The 17193-nt window shown below is 51.8% G+C and overlaps 5 protein-coding genes across 5 annotated transcripts; 2 read left to right on the top strand and 3 right to left on the bottom strand.

Moving 5' to 3' along the window:
* Positions 1-170: 170 nt before the first annotated feature.
* SPB1 (AdoMet-dependent rRNA methyltransferase spb1) lies at positions 171-2784 on the bottom strand (the record flags this gene model as incomplete). The annotated part of the gene is made up of 3 exons (XM_049361883.1): positions 171-2495; positions 2544-2717; positions 2767-2784. 3 exons carry the CDS (start codon positions 2782-2784, stop codon positions 171-173), a joined length of 2517 nt encoding a protein of 838 aa, XP_049227166.1.
* Positions 2785-2969: 185 nt separating this feature from the next.
* Positions 2970-5955, top strand: J4E78_001224 (uncharacterized protein; the record flags this gene model as incomplete). Its single annotated transcript, XM_049361884.1, has 3 exons — positions 2970-2975; positions 3024-5300; positions 5353-5955. The coding sequence occupies 3 exons, from the start codon at positions 2970-2972 to the stop codon at positions 5953-5955; spliced, it is 2886 nt and encodes a 961-aa protein (XP_049227167.1).
* Positions 5956-6238: 283 nt separating this feature from the next.
* On the bottom strand, positions 6239-6684 carry J4E78_001225 (uncharacterized protein; the record flags this gene model as incomplete). Its single annotated transcript, XM_049361885.1, has 3 exons — positions 6239-6309; positions 6371-6473; positions 6535-6684. The coding sequence occupies 3 exons, from the start codon at positions 6682-6684 to the stop codon at positions 6239-6241; spliced, it is 324 nt and encodes a 107-aa protein (XP_049227168.1).
* An 856-nt stretch (positions 6685-7540) lies between these two features.
* J4E78_001226 (uncharacterized protein) lies at positions 7541-10906 on the top strand (the record flags this gene model as incomplete). The annotated part of the gene is made up of 6 exons (XM_049361886.1): positions 7541-8693; positions 8741-8991; positions 9240-9812; positions 9859-9976; positions 10048-10415; positions 10493-10906. The coding sequence occupies 6 exons, from the start codon at positions 7541-7543 to the stop codon at positions 10904-10906; spliced, it is 2877 nt and encodes a 958-aa protein (XP_049227169.1).
* Positions 10907-11825: 919 nt separating this feature from the next.
* Positions 11826-15910, bottom strand: J4E78_001227 (uncharacterized protein; the record flags this gene model as incomplete). Its single annotated transcript, XM_049361887.1, has 10 exons — positions 11826-12569; positions 12652-12803; positions 12868-13103; positions 13159-13411; positions 13477-13758; positions 13821-14158; positions 14216-14609; positions 14674-14835; positions 14875-14911; positions 14966-15910. 10 exons carry the CDS (start codon positions 15908-15910, stop codon positions 11826-11828), a joined length of 3543 nt encoding a protein of 1180 aa, XP_049227170.1.
* Positions 15911-17193: the final 1283 nt, after the last annotated feature.

Consider the following 17193-nt stretch of genomic DNA (forward strand, 5'->3'; position numbering starts at 1 on the left):
ACTGATCGCATACCTGGCGAAGTGGCTTTCCCTGCAGTCATCACGCCATACGTAGCACCATATCGACAGGACATGTCCGTCCATACCATTTCTTCGTTGCTATAATCAAAAAGAAAGTCCAAGTCGCGCCCTATGATGCAGACCTAACGATTCATACATAACGCACCACTTCACCTCTTCTTATTCCTCTTAGCCGCCCTCTTCTCACCCCGCACATCCTTCTTCAACCTAGCATCCACCATCTTATACTTACCCTTCGTACCCTTGGGCCTAGTCTTGATACCCTTGTTACCACCCTTAGCCACAATAACACTGACCTTCTGCTTGGGCTTCTTCTTGGCAGCTCTCGACATCAAGCGTGCAATACTCTGTGCCTTTTCCTTCTCCGTCATACCCTCCTCGTCGGCCAGGAGCGCAGACTTCTTCTTGAGCTTCTCCATGCGCTGGGCGGCCTTGAACTTCTTGCGGGCTTGCGCTTCGCGGACCTTCTTGATGGGTCGTGCGTTCAGGGCGCGCAGTTTTTCCTTGATGGCGGATGCTGCGGCGGCGGTGGTGGGGCGTTGCAGTTTGGAGTGCTTGTTTTCGTCGTCGAGGAACCAGTCTGGTAGGCCGTCGACGTCACGGAGGGAGTAGCGGTTGAAGGATTCGTCGAGGAGGTCGTACTTTGTTTTCTGGCCTGTGGCCATCTGGTGAGCGAGGGTCATGGCTTCGGCGGTGATGATGTCAATGTCTGGCCTGCCGTTCTTCATGGGCATGCTGTCTTGCTCCCATTGATCTTCATCGCGCTTAACTTCTTCGATCTTGTCTTCGTCATCCGAGGATTCCTCGTCGAATGCTGAGGGTGAGGCAGCCTTGGTAGCCGTTCTTATGCTCAGCTCCTGCTCAGTAGCTGGCGCGGGTGTGGTAGATTCGTCCTTCATCTCGGTGTCACCTTCAACATCGATACCACTGTCATCGTCTTCTTCTTCCAGATCCTCGAGCCCATCGATGCCCTTAAAGATATCCTGGTCGAAGAACCGTGCTGCGCGCTTGGTGAGACCGGTCTTGGGCTGCTCTTCGTTGTCGAGGTCGGTGATTAGGTTCTTAGGGCCTTCCTCCTCGTCATCGCTCCAATCGCTGTCGGACTGTACAAGCTCTTCGTCGTCACTTTGTTCTTTGTCTTGATCAGAGAAACCATTGAACTCTTCGTCGTCGTCCTGTTTCCTTGCACGCTTTGCCCTGTACTTGGCGTCTCTTGCTGATCTCTGCTCGACGTATTCGCCGTACATGTTGTCAAGGTCTCGTTCAAGACGATCCTCTTCGTCGTCAGTTTCCGGTTCCTCCTCTTCTTCCTCTGGCTGTTCGCGTTCAATGACTTGCGCCATTCTACCCTTGGCGATCCTGTTCAGAGCACCGGCCTTGTCGACTGCCTTGAGGCCGAACATGGAATCCTCGCCAGTTGGTCCGGCCTGTTCCAGACCGATCTCAAAAGGTGTAGCCATGTTCATTTGTAGACGAGTGATCTCTTTTTGCTTCCGCTCGTTCTCAGCTCGGCGCTGCTTCTTTCTCGACTTTGAGTCTTTCTCCTTCAGTCGCTCCAACTCCTCTTGAATCTGCATCTCCTCGTCCATCGACTCGATCTCAGCGACCTCATCGCCTTCTTGCGCTTCTTTGGCCTTGGCTTCTTCTTGAGCCTTCGTCTTCTTGGTCGCGAAACCAAAGATCTCGCGCACCCTCAGACGCCAGCGCAGAAGGCGCTTGAAGTCAGCGCGACCCAAGACCTTTAAATCGGCACAGCAGTCCCTGATTTCCTTTGTGGTCTCCGGAAGCTTGTCGATGGTCGCGACAGCGATGTCGCCGTTCGGCTTCTGTTCGAAGCTGAGCTTGTTCAAGCCACCCAGCATAGCGATGGGATCGGTGGTTTGGATGAAGTCCGAGACAGGCACCTCTTTGAACTGTGTCCAGTCACCCTCCTCGTAACCCTCACGCTTCCTCTTCTTGATTTCAGGCTTGAAAACCTTGGCTTCGTTGTTCGGGGTAGGGTCTGAGAGTTCGGCGAAGACACTGCGGGCGTCGAGGAACTTGGGATCGAGGTGCTTCGGGGCTTTGTAACCGCGGCAGACGACGAAGATTTCGGCGGAGACGTTTCGGGAGGACGGGGGCTTGGTTGCTTCGACCTTGGTGAATAGCTGGTTAAACACCCAAAGGAGTGAGTTGTAGTCCTTGGATCTGAAGATCTTGGTGACGAAGGTTCCTCCCTCGACCAAGAACTCTGTAGCCAGCTTCATAGATTGTAGAACGAGCTCTGCTTGTGTGAAGGCATCCTGCACCCAGGCAGTTCCGACGTTGGGCGCACCATCGTGGAGGACAGTGTCGCACTTGAGATGCTTAAGATGTTGGCGCAGCGTCGCTCGGCACTTGTCCGTGGTAATGTCGCTCTGGAAGGTGATGCATCGCGGGATGGGCTTGATTGGGGCGAGATCGACACCGACGATGAGGGAATGCGCGGGCATAACCTGGGGGTTTTAGCATGTAGGCGCATGGTGTATAGAATGGTAACATACCTCGGAAGCGACCTGACACCATGATCCGGGCGCGGCGCAAAGATCAATCAAGACTTTGCTCTTCTCGAGGAAGTTGTACTTCTTGTTCAGCTGGATCAACTTGAAGGCGGCACGCGCACGATAGCCCTTCTCCTTGGCGAGCTTGTACCATTTGTCAAGACGACCTTTTCCGTGCTTTTGAATATTAGTCACTATCACGTGTATCAATATCGTACTTGCGCACCTTCTTTTGGATCGCCATTGCTGCGGTATGGCGTCGTGGTACGGCGGGCAAAAGTTCGCGCTACAAAATTTGGGAAGCCTGGCAATATCGCTAGGCGGTGGCAGAATGCACGCTATCAGGGTACGCTAATCCGGGACTAGTGCACGGGATGGGCCCACATGCGTCATTGCTGGTTCAGCACGACGCGCCTGGTCCACCTCGGGATGAAGGTATGCTGCCAACTTCACGTGTCTTCCCCGTGCTGATGCTTGCTCCAGCGGTCGCATCGCCTTCTCAGCTCCTTCAACCTCCCTGCCGGAATGAACCCACGCAAGAAGTCCAAGCCAAACCCCGAGGCTCCCTCCGACGCATCCACCAAGGCCCCAGCAGTCCCACAGGATGCAAGTACGACCACCACTACTCCCAGCAGTAGCAACATCCTGCCAGATGCACCCTCGGACCAGTCGGTAGCAGCGTCAACGTCTTCACTTGGCGCCACAACACCGACAGCCTCCGGGACACAAACACCGCGAGGCAAGAGGTGGCTTTCGGGCACGGGCAGTTGGCGGTCGAAAGCGCCTGCCATAGTCCAGACCGCGAAGGAAAGCATCGGAGTCAGCGGGGGCGCGACAGGCGAACTACCCGATGATGAAGCGATGAAGCCAAGAGACGAGTCGCCCAAGAAGTTCCTCACCAAGCGCAAGTCGAGCAAGGGCGATGCCATACCCGCCTCCATCACCCAGGTGAACGTATCCTCAGACGGCCTCCTCGACGAAGCTCCAAAGCCAAAGCCACAGCCACAAGACGTCGAAGAAACACCCGCGTCCCAAGTTTCCGAACCGCCATTGCCTCCCGAACCGCCCAAATCACAAGTGGATGCAGCTGCTAGTGCATGGGGATGGAAATCTTGGTGGTCACGCCCCGACGGGTACGCAGACCCAGCAAAAGTTAAAAGCGAGGCACATTCAAGCGTTGACGAGGCTTCCACCACGCCACTTCCTGGACCGACACCTTCAGAAGAGCCAGATGCGCAAACGAAGGGTCTAGACGCTGGCTCTATCCAACCCGACACGGACCAGGTCGCAGATGCAGATGGGAAGGATACGCCGAAAGAAGCGGCACCTCGTCCAGATACAGAGTCGAGGGCTATAGCATCTACAACTGCCAAGGTTTTGGCGAGAGCTGCATCTGGCTCTTGGTTTTGGACGTGGAGTAGTGCGCAGAATGCGCAGGCGAATCCACCTCCGGTCGAGCCTCCCACTGAGAATAATGGATCAGCCAAAGTCGATACCGAACCGCAGACTCTTCCCGACGCACCTGCCGAGATCGAACCCACTGCGCCAGAAGAGACAACAGCATCCACCGCCCCAGATGCGCCTATCGAAACTCCTCTAAAGAGCACTACAGGAACCTCGAAAACCTCCGCATGGGCGTTTTGGTATAGGGGCAAGCCAGATGACGAAAAGAAGCCAGGAGAGGCTGGACCGCAGAAACATGTCGGTGAGGTCGCAGTGTTTGATACCCCCTCACAATCGAACCCAGAAGCAGCGCAGTTCAACGAGCAAGAGCAGCCCAAAACAGACACAGAGACACCCAAAGAACCACAGCAGCCACCGAAAGAGGAACCGGTGACTAAGAAATCGTTTGCATCTTTACGAGGCCGACCGAAGACAAAACCTCCCGCTAAAGACACGCCAGAAGATACTCCCACGTCAAGTAAGCCCGCTACGCCGACGAAAGCCTCACCCGTGCTCGAGCCTACGAAACCCGAGACGAAGCCCGACGCAAAACCAGAGACGGGGACTGCTGCTAAGCAAGCGCTCAAGCAGGCAGCGAAGGCCAAGCAAGGACCGGCGAACCTCCTGCTACCAGAGTTCAGGACCACCTACCAAATGGTCCAGCAACCAAACTTCTGGAAGCAGATCCGACGATACTTCCTCGGAGGCGAGCCTGCGACCCCTCACCTACATATCAACCCGGCACCGCCGAAGATCAAGAAGGCTGTAGCGATTGGCGTACATGGCTTCTTCCCTGCGCCCATCATCCAAAAGGTGCTAGGGCAACCGACGGGTACATCAATTCGATTCGCGAATGCAGCGGCAGCAGCGATCAAAGACTGGACCGAAGCGCGGGGATACAGTCCCGAGATTGAGCAGATAGCATTAGAAGGGGAGGGCTTCATTGCTGAGCGCGTTAACTCTTTGTGGAAACTCTTGCTGAACTGGATCGATCACCTGAAGCAAGCGGACTTCATCTTGGTCGCCTGCCACTCGCAGGGTGTGCCGGTAGCCATGATGCTCGTCGCGAAGCTTATACAGTTTGGATGTGTCAACGCAACAAGAATCGGAGTATGCGCCATGGCCGGTGTCAACATGGGTCCATTCATCGAGTACAAGACGAAATACTTTGGCCCTACGGCTGCCGAGTTATTTGAGTTCTCCAACCCTAAGAGTCTTGTTAGCCAGATGTATCTCGCAGCTCTAGACGAAGTCCTTCGATTTGGTGTGCGGATACTCTACGTTGGTAGTATCGACGACCAGCTGGTCTCTCTCGAAGTAAGCAGACCGTTCTTGAAAAGCAGTTTTTGCGCTCACTAACCCACGTCAGTCGTCAACTTTCTCAACGCTATCGCATCCCTACATATACCGCGCCGTCTTCGTCGATGGCCGCATCCATGCGCCAGACTTCCTAACCCACCTCGTTGGCTTCGCGCTGAAGCTACGCAATCTGGGTCTCCCCGATCACGGCCTCATTCGCGAACTCTCCCCCGCCCTCGCAGGCTCTCTATATGGCGGCGAAGGCCACTCTCGCGTCTACGAAGACCCTGCCATCTATTCCCTAGCCGTCCAACACGCCCTCGAAACAACATCCCTACCGACACCCACAACGACTAAAGAGCGACCGAACACCGCGGGCAGTTTCCAGGGCATCAACATCCCCATCATTGGCGAGAAGCTCGCGAGTAACAGTAAGAAGGAGGACGTGTTCAAGCTCCGGGTGAATCACTACGAGCCATCTGCCACCACAACAAACCCGAACCCTTACTTCTTACCGTGGGCGATGAGGGGTTTGCTAGAAGAAGACTTCGTCAAGAAAGAACTTGGAGATGAAGTGGAGAAGTTGTTGGGCATGTTTGAGGCGTGGAAGCCAACTGGGAAACAGCTCAAAGATGTGAAATTTAGACTTGAGGGAGTGCGAAGTAAGCTCTAAGCACCTGATCGAGACGGCAATGTTTAGTGTCACTGTATGAACATGTGAGCGTTATCTGGTTTCAGTCACAATCATCTGGTTTCAGTAGGCGTTCACGAGGCGCTCAATTTACGTGGCGGGAAGATACCAAACAATGGGCGTAGAACACATAGCGTATTGAATTTATACGATTAATTTGCAGATACATGACATCTGATCATGACTTCCTCTCTCCGCCCACGTGTGCATCGTGATGGGTACATTCACCGAGTTTTTACTCAAACCGCCTCCCAAAGTTTGGGGGTTAGTTGTCATCGTAGAAGATCTCCTTGTACCGATGTGTAGCATCTACAACGGCATTTGCGGCATTGAAGTCTGCTCTTGTGTTAACATGAATCCTACTTCGTACAGGAGGACGATTAAGGAAGATACATACCGATGTTCGTCCCAAAGTCCGTAGCAGCTTGTACCTTGACATGTAGATTTTGGTCTACCTTGCCGATGATCTCTACTGCGTGACCGACGGCGAGGTGTGAATCCTAGTCGATCTCTGTTAGCCCGAATCCATGTGCGATTCAATTTGTCTATTAGGGTGCTTACCCTGTTCAGAATAACATCAACGTTGCCTCCAGCATCGATGACTGCCGTCTCGCCGCGCAGTTGTACGACTTTGCCCAGCATGCGCACGATGCGGTGTTGGAAGTTTGAGAGGTGTGGGGCGAGGATGCGGGGGGTTTGTGGGTGGTCCATTGTGAGCTAGCTTTTTCGGATTTTTGTGCGGAGAAGCTTTGTGAGCGCTTAATGTAGTATAGATGTGTTGTGCTTCTCCTGAGTGATTGTGTGTGGCGGGAGGAGATGGTGCTGCGTATTGTGGTGTAGAGTGGTATGGACAGCAAGGTGGAGATGAAGGAAGGTTTGACGCGTCGCGTAAAATGCGCTAGCACGTGATGGCGCTTGAGCTCCTGATCGTATCTCGGCCAGCGGGAATGAGACGAAACCCCTACACCCGAGCTTCTCAATCTGAACCATGAATCCTCTGATTAACAGACATCAACATGGATGTCATCCACAGATACGATGTACTACCTTCACCAGGGCAAGCCCGCACCTCTCTGCGGGCATTCGGCGCTCACATATCGCGACGCGACTTCACATAACGAATGCGTGTTCTTCGACCTCGAGACTGCGATCTGGTCATGCGCAAACTGGACTCGGTTTCATCTAGCACTCCGATATGTTCTCGACTTTTTCTCGAAACTGGTCCGTCGTCATACAGCTCCATTTGCTCGTTGGTAGCAACCCAAAACATGTTCGCTTGTCTAACCGCAAGGCACAATCAATATATTGATTGACTTCACGATCAGCTTTCCTTGCGTATAGTCACTTTCTCATGATAAAACAATGATTTTGGAGCATCACACCGCTTGCGCGTGTAATCATCACCGTTTGTGTGCAGATATTCTCGCGAGTGTGCCTCTGACCAGCAAGCTGAATGGGTAAGCTGGAGGTATATTAAGGATCTGCAGTTCTGATGCAAAAGTCACACCAGAGCCACTGGGCAATTTTAGAACAGCTATCTTCATTCCAGTCGCGGATACCCACGGTAATGGCAACACAGGCTGCCGAGAAGCACGACGCCCTGACGGTTTGGGCCAACGACACAACTCACGACTTCTACTACCCTCCTTCCGATTTACAAGTACCAGACGATCCAGTCAGAACGGGACCTGGTCGCGCATGGGATGAGGCCGACTTCGCGAAGAAACAAGCGTCACTGGCCTACGCAGTCAACAAGAATAAACCACCACACGCCGGAAGATTTCCCATTCGGACTAAACTTCAACCTCTCGATAGCGGCTCGAAGAAAGCGATCTTGACCAACCATTTCCAGCTGAAGACGCGCGACAAGGAACTCTACGAGTACGAAATTCTCGATCTCGACGCGGACGGTCCGACTCGGAAAAAGATCCAGGCTTTGTTTCGTAAAGCAGTCGATACATGGCCTTTCCTCAACGCCCACCAGGACAGTTTCGCTACAGACGGCCAGAAAACCATCGTATCTTGGAAAAGCCTGCACAGTAACATGGACCCTAGCACGCTCGAGGCAGGCGCTTCATCTACTTGGCGCCGCGATCTTGTAGTCAATAGCGCTATTACCATTCCAGCGCGTTTCAGCTTCGTTGGAACGGTCGATGTTGCTGGTCTCATCCAGCAGAGCGAGAGTAATCCGGACCAAGAAAAGACTGACCATACTTCTGCGGAGCGGTGTCTTAACATCCTTATTGCGAAGAGCTTTGACGCAAGCGTAGTCCGGCTTTCTGGAAAGAAATTCTACGTAAGAAAAGCTCGCGCAAACCTTGGAAGTTCCACGTCGCTTGAGATCATTCGAGGCTACCATTACGCTGTCAGGCCGGGTATGGGAAACCTGCTCATGAACTTCAACGTTGCGACTAGTGCATTCTTTCGTCCAATCCTTGTAAGCGAGTTTCTTGCGGATCGTGGCACATTCAGCAGCGACTGGGAACGACAAGTCAATCTCAAAACTCTCCGGGTTTATGTAGAGTTCCCTCATTCTGAGGATCGCCTGAACAGGCCAGGTGCTCGTATCAAGAAGATCAAGGATCTTGGACCCGCTATCGGCACTCTGTCCTTCCGGAAAGTATCCAAAGATGCCCAAGGACACCCGATAAGGGACATAACCCAACCAGGTGGTTGGCAAATCGATCCTCCTACTCAGGTAGTTGATCATCTGATGACAGGTAAGAAGACTCATCTATATTTAGTGCGTTGGCTAACGTCATTACAGTGTTTGGTCAGTCTGCCGTCCCAGGTCGAAAGGCTGTCAACGTGGGATCAGCTGGTGACCCGGTCTATTACGCTCAAGAAATGCTTCGCATCATTCCTTACCAATTGTACACACGTCCTGTTCCCGATCGATTTACCCGCAACATGGTCGAGATGGCTGCACTTGATCCAGGTCAATCGCAGTGGCTCATCGAAAATGAAGGCCTTTCTCAACTTGGATTTGCCAACGCTAAGAATGAGGAGGTTCAGTTTGTGAGTAGCAACTCTCCACATTGGCCGCTCTGGAGCTAACTCGTGTGCAGCGTAATAATGTCCCAATGTCCTTGTATCCGACGATGCTACAGGTACCTTCCACAACATTGTCCTACCCTGAAGTCCAGTACCATTGGAATACGTTTCGTCCTGAGAAAGACAAGAAGGCGAACGACAAACCTCCATCCTTTACGCAGTCCGCTTGGAACCTGTAACCCTTCACAGCTTTCTACATCCCTAAAGTACAGACGTTGAAATACTTTGTCATTCATTCATTGGATTCGACAGTCCCCGTGGCCGGTTTCGAGACGGAGTTGCAAGACCAAATGCTCCGAAGATGCAATACGAAGGCCGAGGGGGTAGTCCGCTTGAATGCCAGCGAAGCTGCAAGTGAACTCAAAGGCTCTTCCATGGAACTAAGAATGAAGCAAGCTAAAGAATCCGAGGCTGAGCTGGCGGTTCTGTTGCTTCAGAATTTCGACCGGAGCGCTTACGCGGAGTTCAAGAACCTGGCAGATCGCAAGTATGGGCTACGCTCTCTCTGTTTAGCAAAGCCGGCGCTGTTCTCGAACTCCAAGTACATGAGCAACGTTGCTCAGAAGATAAACATCAAGTTCGGTGGTGTGAACTCTTACGTGGCGAAGGTCAAATCTTTCTTGGAGACAAAGACGCTCGTTCTGGGTGCAGATCTAGTACATCCCCCAGCTGGGGCACTCGAAGATACACCCTCTATTGCCTGTATGGTTGGTTCTATCGACAATCACGGCGGCTGTTTCCCGGGATCTGCCCGACTCCAAAGCAAGGACCGAGACGACCGAGAGGTAAGTTCCACCGTTCATCTCCCGAATTCTATTGACAGTAACCAAGATAATTGACGAAGAGAACATTATGTCAATGGTCAAAGAGAGGATTAAGGCCTGGCGGGTTGACAAGGGGGGTCTTTTCCCTCTGAACATCATCTATTATCGCGACGGAGTGTCCGAAGGTATGTCCACTGACAGGTTTTGTATGTGGTCAATACATTGTTCAGCTTACTGACTTTATACCTTCAAACAGGACACTACCAGAAGGTAGTGAGCGTCGAGCTGAAAGCCATTCGCCGAGCATGGAGAGAAGCACAGGCCGCTACCAACACCATCCTACTGCGCGGTGACAAGGATGTGAAACTTACGGCTTTGGTAGGTGTGAAACGCCACCATACCCGCTTCTACCCGATGACAGACAAGGATGCGGACACTGAATGGGGAAACAATAATTGCCTTCCTGGCACTTATGTGGACCGAGTCGTCACCTCGCCATACTATCGAGACTTCTATCTCCAGTCTCACAGCGGTGTCAAGGGTACAGCGAGACCAACTCATTACTTCATGCTCGCGGACGGAAAGATTCCTAATTGCACCACCATCGACCAACTTCGGACGCTGGTAAGTTCGCGCTCACTTCATCACTGGAAACAGCCTACAATCTTGACTTCATTACCATTTGCTAATCATCATAACAGACTCATAGTCTCTGCTACACTTACTGCCGAGCCACGGGTGGCATCTCTTACGCGGCCCCAACCTACTATGCCGACCGCTTGTGCGACCGAGCACGTCTCTACCTCCCCGAGTCCTGGGCCGCCAACAACGTGGGGCTTCAGGCCAGTATCGATACTGCAAGGACCAACCACTCGACTGCACGTCAAAACAATCGTGATCTGCTATACCGTCAAGTACAGCAGTTCAACTTGGCAGTGCATAATGCGAAGTCTAACGCAGAGCTTGCAGATGAAGCGCAAGACGAGGACAGTCTTCGCGCGTTCACCAAGGACTTCGTCATACAGCATGCCAAGAACGAGTTCTACGAGTACAAGACTGACCAAACAGGAAACCCTTGGCACGAGTCTCTCGACAGGATCATGTTTTGGATGTGAGCGCTGGCTCATAGGGCGGAGCGGTAAGTCGGTGATGGGTGTCTCATACTGTCCTGTCGTATTTTCTTCTGTCCTTCACTGTTTGATTGGATTTCCCTTCTTTCCTTTCGTCATCAAGTCATTCCCTTGGTACTAGACAAACACTGAATAGGTACGCTGCTTATCAGCTGGTGACGTCCATTGCAACGTCAGGCTGCTACGTCACCTGCCCCCCCCCCCCTCTTCAATACCATCTTGTCGGTACCATTGTGTTTGACTAGCGCCCACCCTTGGTGCATATAAACTTCCTACCCCGTCTTTAAACATCTTCTTCTTGTCTCCGTTCATGGCGGCGAACTTACGAGTTCGTCGACTAAAAATTCACGCAGTTGGAAGCAATGTCTGTTTTTGGCCTGAGTGTCCAAAATGGATGGGTTTGCAATGTATGATCGCTGTTTCTTCGTCTGGGGAGTTTAGGTGCATGATGTTTACCCGACTGTCTTTTTGTAATGTCTGCGAGAGGTCTTCAACACATGTTTCTGGTAGTTTGAGTTTACATGAATCAAAAAGAAGATCGATTTGAGGCTATGAAAGCCGCTTGATCGAGTCTCTCGGGGTCTTTGCAAACGTAAACTATCTTTGGATGACCTCGACCGAAGTCGTACGTCGAGAAAAGCATGGGCGGTATATGCGGCCTCGACGTTTTATAAGTTTATCGATAACTGGTGAAGATATTCTGAATATTGGGCGTGTCGCCATACTCAGCGCCACCACAGCCAGCATCGAAAAAATATTGTTAGCGATGGTGTTGGTCCACTGACTGCATACGACCTCGTCCCACATCAAGGACCTTGTAGTATGAGGCAGTATAGGGCTTACGGTGACTACCCAGGACCATGTAGACGTCAAGAATTTGTATTAGGGAATATATATCATTGTTTCAGTCCTCTAGCTTCTTCAGCAAGGCCTTCATCTTCGCCAAGAGATCCGGAATCCTGAACGGCTTTCCCACAACATCATCCATACCCGCTTCCTTTGCGTCATCCATCTGTCCCCCTCGAATATTCGCGGTGACCGCAATGATTGGCACATGCTTCGTAATCTCTTTCCGTTCCTCCATCTCTCGTATCTTCCTGCAGCAGGTGAGGCCGTCCATCTCCGGCATCTCGCAGTCCATGAGAATGATGGTGAGTGGCATGCCATCAGCAACGCAAAATCTCGTTTTCGCGAGATGCTTCAATGCCCAGACGCCGTTATCGGCGGTATGTGTGACACAGCCAGTTTTTGTGAGCTGTTTCACTAGTACCTTTTGGTTGACTAGATTGTCTTCGACGACAAGAACGTGAAGTCGGTCATCTTCTTCTTCGTCTTTCTTGTCGTTTGTGGGCCGGGGAATCTGTGCTTGTACCGGGGTCTCAACTTCCTTAGGCGTGGCAGCGGGCGCTGTGGAGTTCTGGTTCGCAGCTGCGGCGCTGATTTTGCGCGAAGATGCCGCGTGTTCGGCGTCTAGAGCGTGCTTCACTGTATCCGTTGAGATCGTAGGTTTTTTTGCAATCATGCGTTTGCATTTCAAGTAGAACCCGAAAGTACTGCCGACGCCAGCTTGTGACGAGACGCCGATTTGACCGCCGTGAAGCTCGGCAAGTTGGCGCGAGATGAAGAGTCCGAGACCGCTACCGCCGTACTGCATATGTGTCCGTGGAGACTTCCCATTGAGAACTCTGTCAGCCTAGTTTTGCAGTGGTTCGGGGCTGGTCGCTCCTCACAGCTTGCGCAAACTTCTCGAATAGCAGCGATATCTGCTGAGGCGACAAACCGCATCCAGTGTCCTGGACATTGAACCGAAGATAGACAAACGAGCCTGAGCCCCAACCCTCGCCGTTTCCGAATTCGCTCACGATTTGTCTTGGCGGAACAACTAACGGCGGGCGCATAGAATTAGCGCTTCACCTTCAGGATATTCGACTAATGCAGCTACTTACATTGGAATCCTTCTGGTACGCCAAAGTCTGGCGATTCCGCATGAGCACAGACATGAACTGTGATCGAGCGAACTGGTGCGTCCATAGTGAACTTGATGGCATTGGTAATAAGGTTGACGATAATTTGAAGGAGTCGACTTGGATCAAGAATGACCCAGTCAATGTCGAGATCGCGGATACTCCGATGTGGAACGAACTTGAAGTCAATGTTCTTGGCTTGTATTTCAGGACGGAACCTGTTAGGATCATGTCAGCCCAGCTTCCGTATATATTCGACTAGAGGCTACCAACATTGCCATAGACCGCTGTACAACGATGATAGGCTGCGCTGGAATTGGAGTGATGCGGAGAAGATTCGAGTCCAGCTTTGAGACCGTGAGAATATCGTCGACGATCGACTTTTGATGCTGAACACAAAGAGTGATGTTCTCAGCAGCCTCGATACAGTCCTGGGCCATCTTTCGATCGCCAGTGCATGAGAATTGATACTGCGTCAGAGTATCTTTGATATCGTCGGCACATATCAAGATCGCGGAAAGCGGGTCTAGATGTTGGTAAACGCGTCAGTAGACATTTCGACTGCAACCAGCATAGGGGGGATATCGCTACTTCTCATCTCGTGCGACGTGATGTCGATGAATTCGTTCTGTTGACGCTTTGCCTCTTCTGCCTCCCGTAGTCTTCGTTCTTGCAGACCCTGCGCCCACTTCAAATGCGAAATGTCCGTGAGCGAGCCCATGATGCTGATCAGCTCACCATCGGGGCTTAGCTCTGGCTGACTAGCAGAGAGGACCCAATATTCAATTAGTGAACCGTCGATATCTCGGGGCTGGAATGTCGAATTGGCGAATTGTAGCTCACGACTTGCTGGCTTATGGTGAGTTATCATATCTGGATGTTAAATTTCGTGGTTAGCGCTTGAAATATGCGACTGGCATGGCAATATCGCGTACAGTTCCACATGTCTTGTGCCACTTGCCTGCTCTCACCCACCATCATCTCAATAGTCCAAGGTAGTTTGGTTCCTGTAGGTGAGACACCTGTCATCTCGTAGTATTTCTCGTTCGCCTCCAATAAAAGTCCATCCGGATTGAATAGATACATGCCCATGGGCGATAGTTCGGTCATTCGGCGCATTCGTCCGGTCTGAAGTTGGAGCTGTCGAGACATCTGTTCTCTTTGTAGGGTAGCCATCTCCGCGACTTCTTTGCTTTGCCGCACCTCACCTTCGAAAAGCAGTACTGACGCCAACGACGTGGCGATCTGTCTATTGAGCATGGCGATGAAAGACCTGTACTCATGATCATAAGCCCTTCGTGGATTGATGCCTATTAGTAACAAGGCACACACGTTGTCTGCATTGGTTGGTCGTAGAGGTAGAACTATTGCCTCTCTACAAGGATCCTTGTAACCGCGCCATTCGATGATGTCTAACAGTGGTTGTGGAAGCGTATGGTCTTTGATGCTCAACATCCTGGGCTCCAGGGTCTGCGTAGCTGCTCGAAAAGCAGGTGTCAAGATACCATCGTAGTTCTTGAAGCTGAATTTTTCGGGAGACACTGCATGCCCTCTCGGCACGCCGATAGATCCTTCGAACACGCATGACTTGACAGACGTTGGCGTTGCATCTGAATGCGAGGAACCATTTTCAATGTCGTCTGCCTCGGTAACGGTATATAGAAGCGCAAAGGGTACGTCGTATTCGTTGTGATTCAGGCCTTCCAGCACTCTTATCCAGAATTCTTCTGAAATGTGGGTGCGCGGTTAGTGTCTGTCTCACATGAAGGGTCGTCCATATTCACTTACTAACAGTACGTGTGGCGTTCATACGCTCCCCGAGGGATCGCAGTAACCACATTCTTCTACTGCTGATCGACTCAACCGTGGTATCAAAAGCGTTGAGATAGACTACAGTTCGCATCTCAGTCAGCAGTTCCAGTATCTTTGGCTCAAGCCCACTGAGTTTCGCTGATAGGCGGTACGGCAACGTTTCGCAGTGTTACTCACACCCCAAGACCCGCTCTGTTCCACCAAAGACCGGAACCTGTCCATGTGTTAGATGTATTCATGGGGCCAAATTGAGGGCATCAATACTGACAAAAGACCAAGTAAAGAAAGACTCTTCCATGTAACCGTAACGCATGATGGGTAGCGGCTGGTTGTGGTTTAGCTGCGCATGGCCTGTCCGAGCACATTCGCGAATTACAGGACCAACCGCATGCCACATTTCACCGAAGGGGCCTGAGAAACCGGTTCCCATCAAAGCCGGATGTTTATCGCCCGTCACGTCGTCTCGATAGGCCTCATTGTAAAGCATGGTCAGGTCCTCGCCCCAAAAGACAGAAGACGGGTGAGGGTTGCGCATGACCAAACAGACGATCTCTCGGAACTGGATCGACCATCTGTTCATAGCTCCTAATGGTGTATTTGCCCAGTCGATGCCCCGTATAAACTGTAGATGATCCGAGAGAGCACCTCTGGGGTGCGGTACTGTCCAGTCAGGTACGGACGAGTCAGGCGTAGACAGAGTGATCGCTGAGATGCTCGACTTGCTATTCTTGTCACGGTCCTGGCCGAGGGAAACAAACGGGAACTTGGGTTGTTGCACGTCTTCAATAATCTCCCGCGTCGGTATTGCCTCTGCGGAAGCTAAACGCTTCGCTGCGTCGGCAGTGAGATCGCTGTGTCCTTCTTTCTCGAGTCGCGGCGCTGATGCACACAGCGGATCCCCTTCGGGAACATCTTCATTCCGGAACAGCTTGTGTGCGCTAATCAGTCGCCAATTGGGACGGATCGAAACACCAAACCACAACAAGTCCTCGAACTCGATGGTAATCGGAAAGATGTCCCTGGAATCGTTGAATCTGCTGAGGATTGTCGCCCATATTCGAAACTCGTCATGCGTTGCACTACCATCCACCGAGTCGCGATCGGTTGGTGACGTGCCAATTACCTTCTCCAGTAGTTGGTGTTGCTCACGAAGTGCCGCATTGCAGAAAATGGGTCGTATCGGATTTCGACATCCCTTCGAATATTCGTCCATGTTGAGCATGAATGTGGGCCTGTCATCGAGATCCAATAGCTGCGGAAGGGTGCATGTGTTGAGGACGTCCAGAGCAGCATCTTGCCTTTGGGCCTGGTGTAAGATAGAAGGAGCTGTAGGCAGCGGTAACTGAAAGAACGAGCTACTCATTAGGGTCCAGATATGAGATCGTGTCGGCCCTGCACGATGATAAAGCAAGGTACATTAGGAATAGGGAGGGCGTGCGTTTGTAGGGTCGATGTGCGACGTACAACGTGAAAGGTCGCGATGGGTCTGTGCCTGGGCCATAGAAGACGCTTTGAGCGTAGTAGCTACGGTTCCTGTGGGCGTGACTACCAAGACTGCGACAATCAGAGTATAATTGGCAGGTACATCTGATGCAGACGGTTGCAGACATTACCATGTCGCCGATACATCGCATGCTGCTTAAAAGTATTACTTCCCCGTCGCACCTAGGCGAGCTCTTCCGCGAGCTTATTCATGGCTTCTCCAAGCCGGTAGGCATCATTTAGATGTCTGGGTGGCATTGCGACGGGCTTCTTCAATGTGAAAAACAAAGAGACATCAATCGCATGCGCGTGGTCAACCCCCATATAGCAAGCACGGTGTCGTTCAAAAGATGGGACGCTGAAGTAGATGTCGCGTCCACGGGTGCGTCCCGGGACGGCTGAGAATCACGCTACCAACATGCCTGGTTTAAAATGACGTCACGCGTTCTTAGCACCAACACGGGATGTTCTCCGCATCGCAGAACGAGCAGATTGCTGTGTTGCACGATCCAACATCAATCCTCTCTGATGTCTTGGCTGATGATTCTTGTGCGCTGGACCTGCGTCTTTGAATAGAGGGCAGAAGCTACTACTATTTCTCGATCCAAGACTTCCAAGGTTTGATGGAGGTCAAGGCCGTTCGACTTCCGAGGTCCCGAGGCCCTTCTCACTGCAGGCATGGAATAATCCTATACAACCGACCATACAGACACCTTCAAATAAACTCTTGTTGTGACATCTTTAGTATACACACCCAGACGAGCCGAGGGAAGTCAGTGCCAGCCCACGGCTTCTTCGACTCCGAGCAGCTCGTCAAATCAGTCACTATGGAACGCACAGAAGTGAGGGGGAAAGAAAAAAGGTAAGAGAGTCGAGACCAGATGCTTGAATTTGTAGCGGGGTAGTTGTGATAGTATGCGGTTCAGTAAGTTTCGAGATGTTGACGCAGTAGTAGTGGTGCTACTAGCCACAGATCAGCTGGGACTAGAAGTCTTGGAAACGAACAGTAAATTT

This window comes from Alternaria triticimaculans (genome assembly GCF_023758025.1).
Source record: "Alternaria triticimaculans strain BMP 0046 chromosome Unknown scaffold_1, whole genome shotgun sequence".
NCBI classification, from domain to species: domain Eukaryota; kingdom Fungi; phylum Ascomycota; class Dothideomycetes; order Pleosporales; family Pleosporaceae; genus Alternaria; species Alternaria triticimaculans.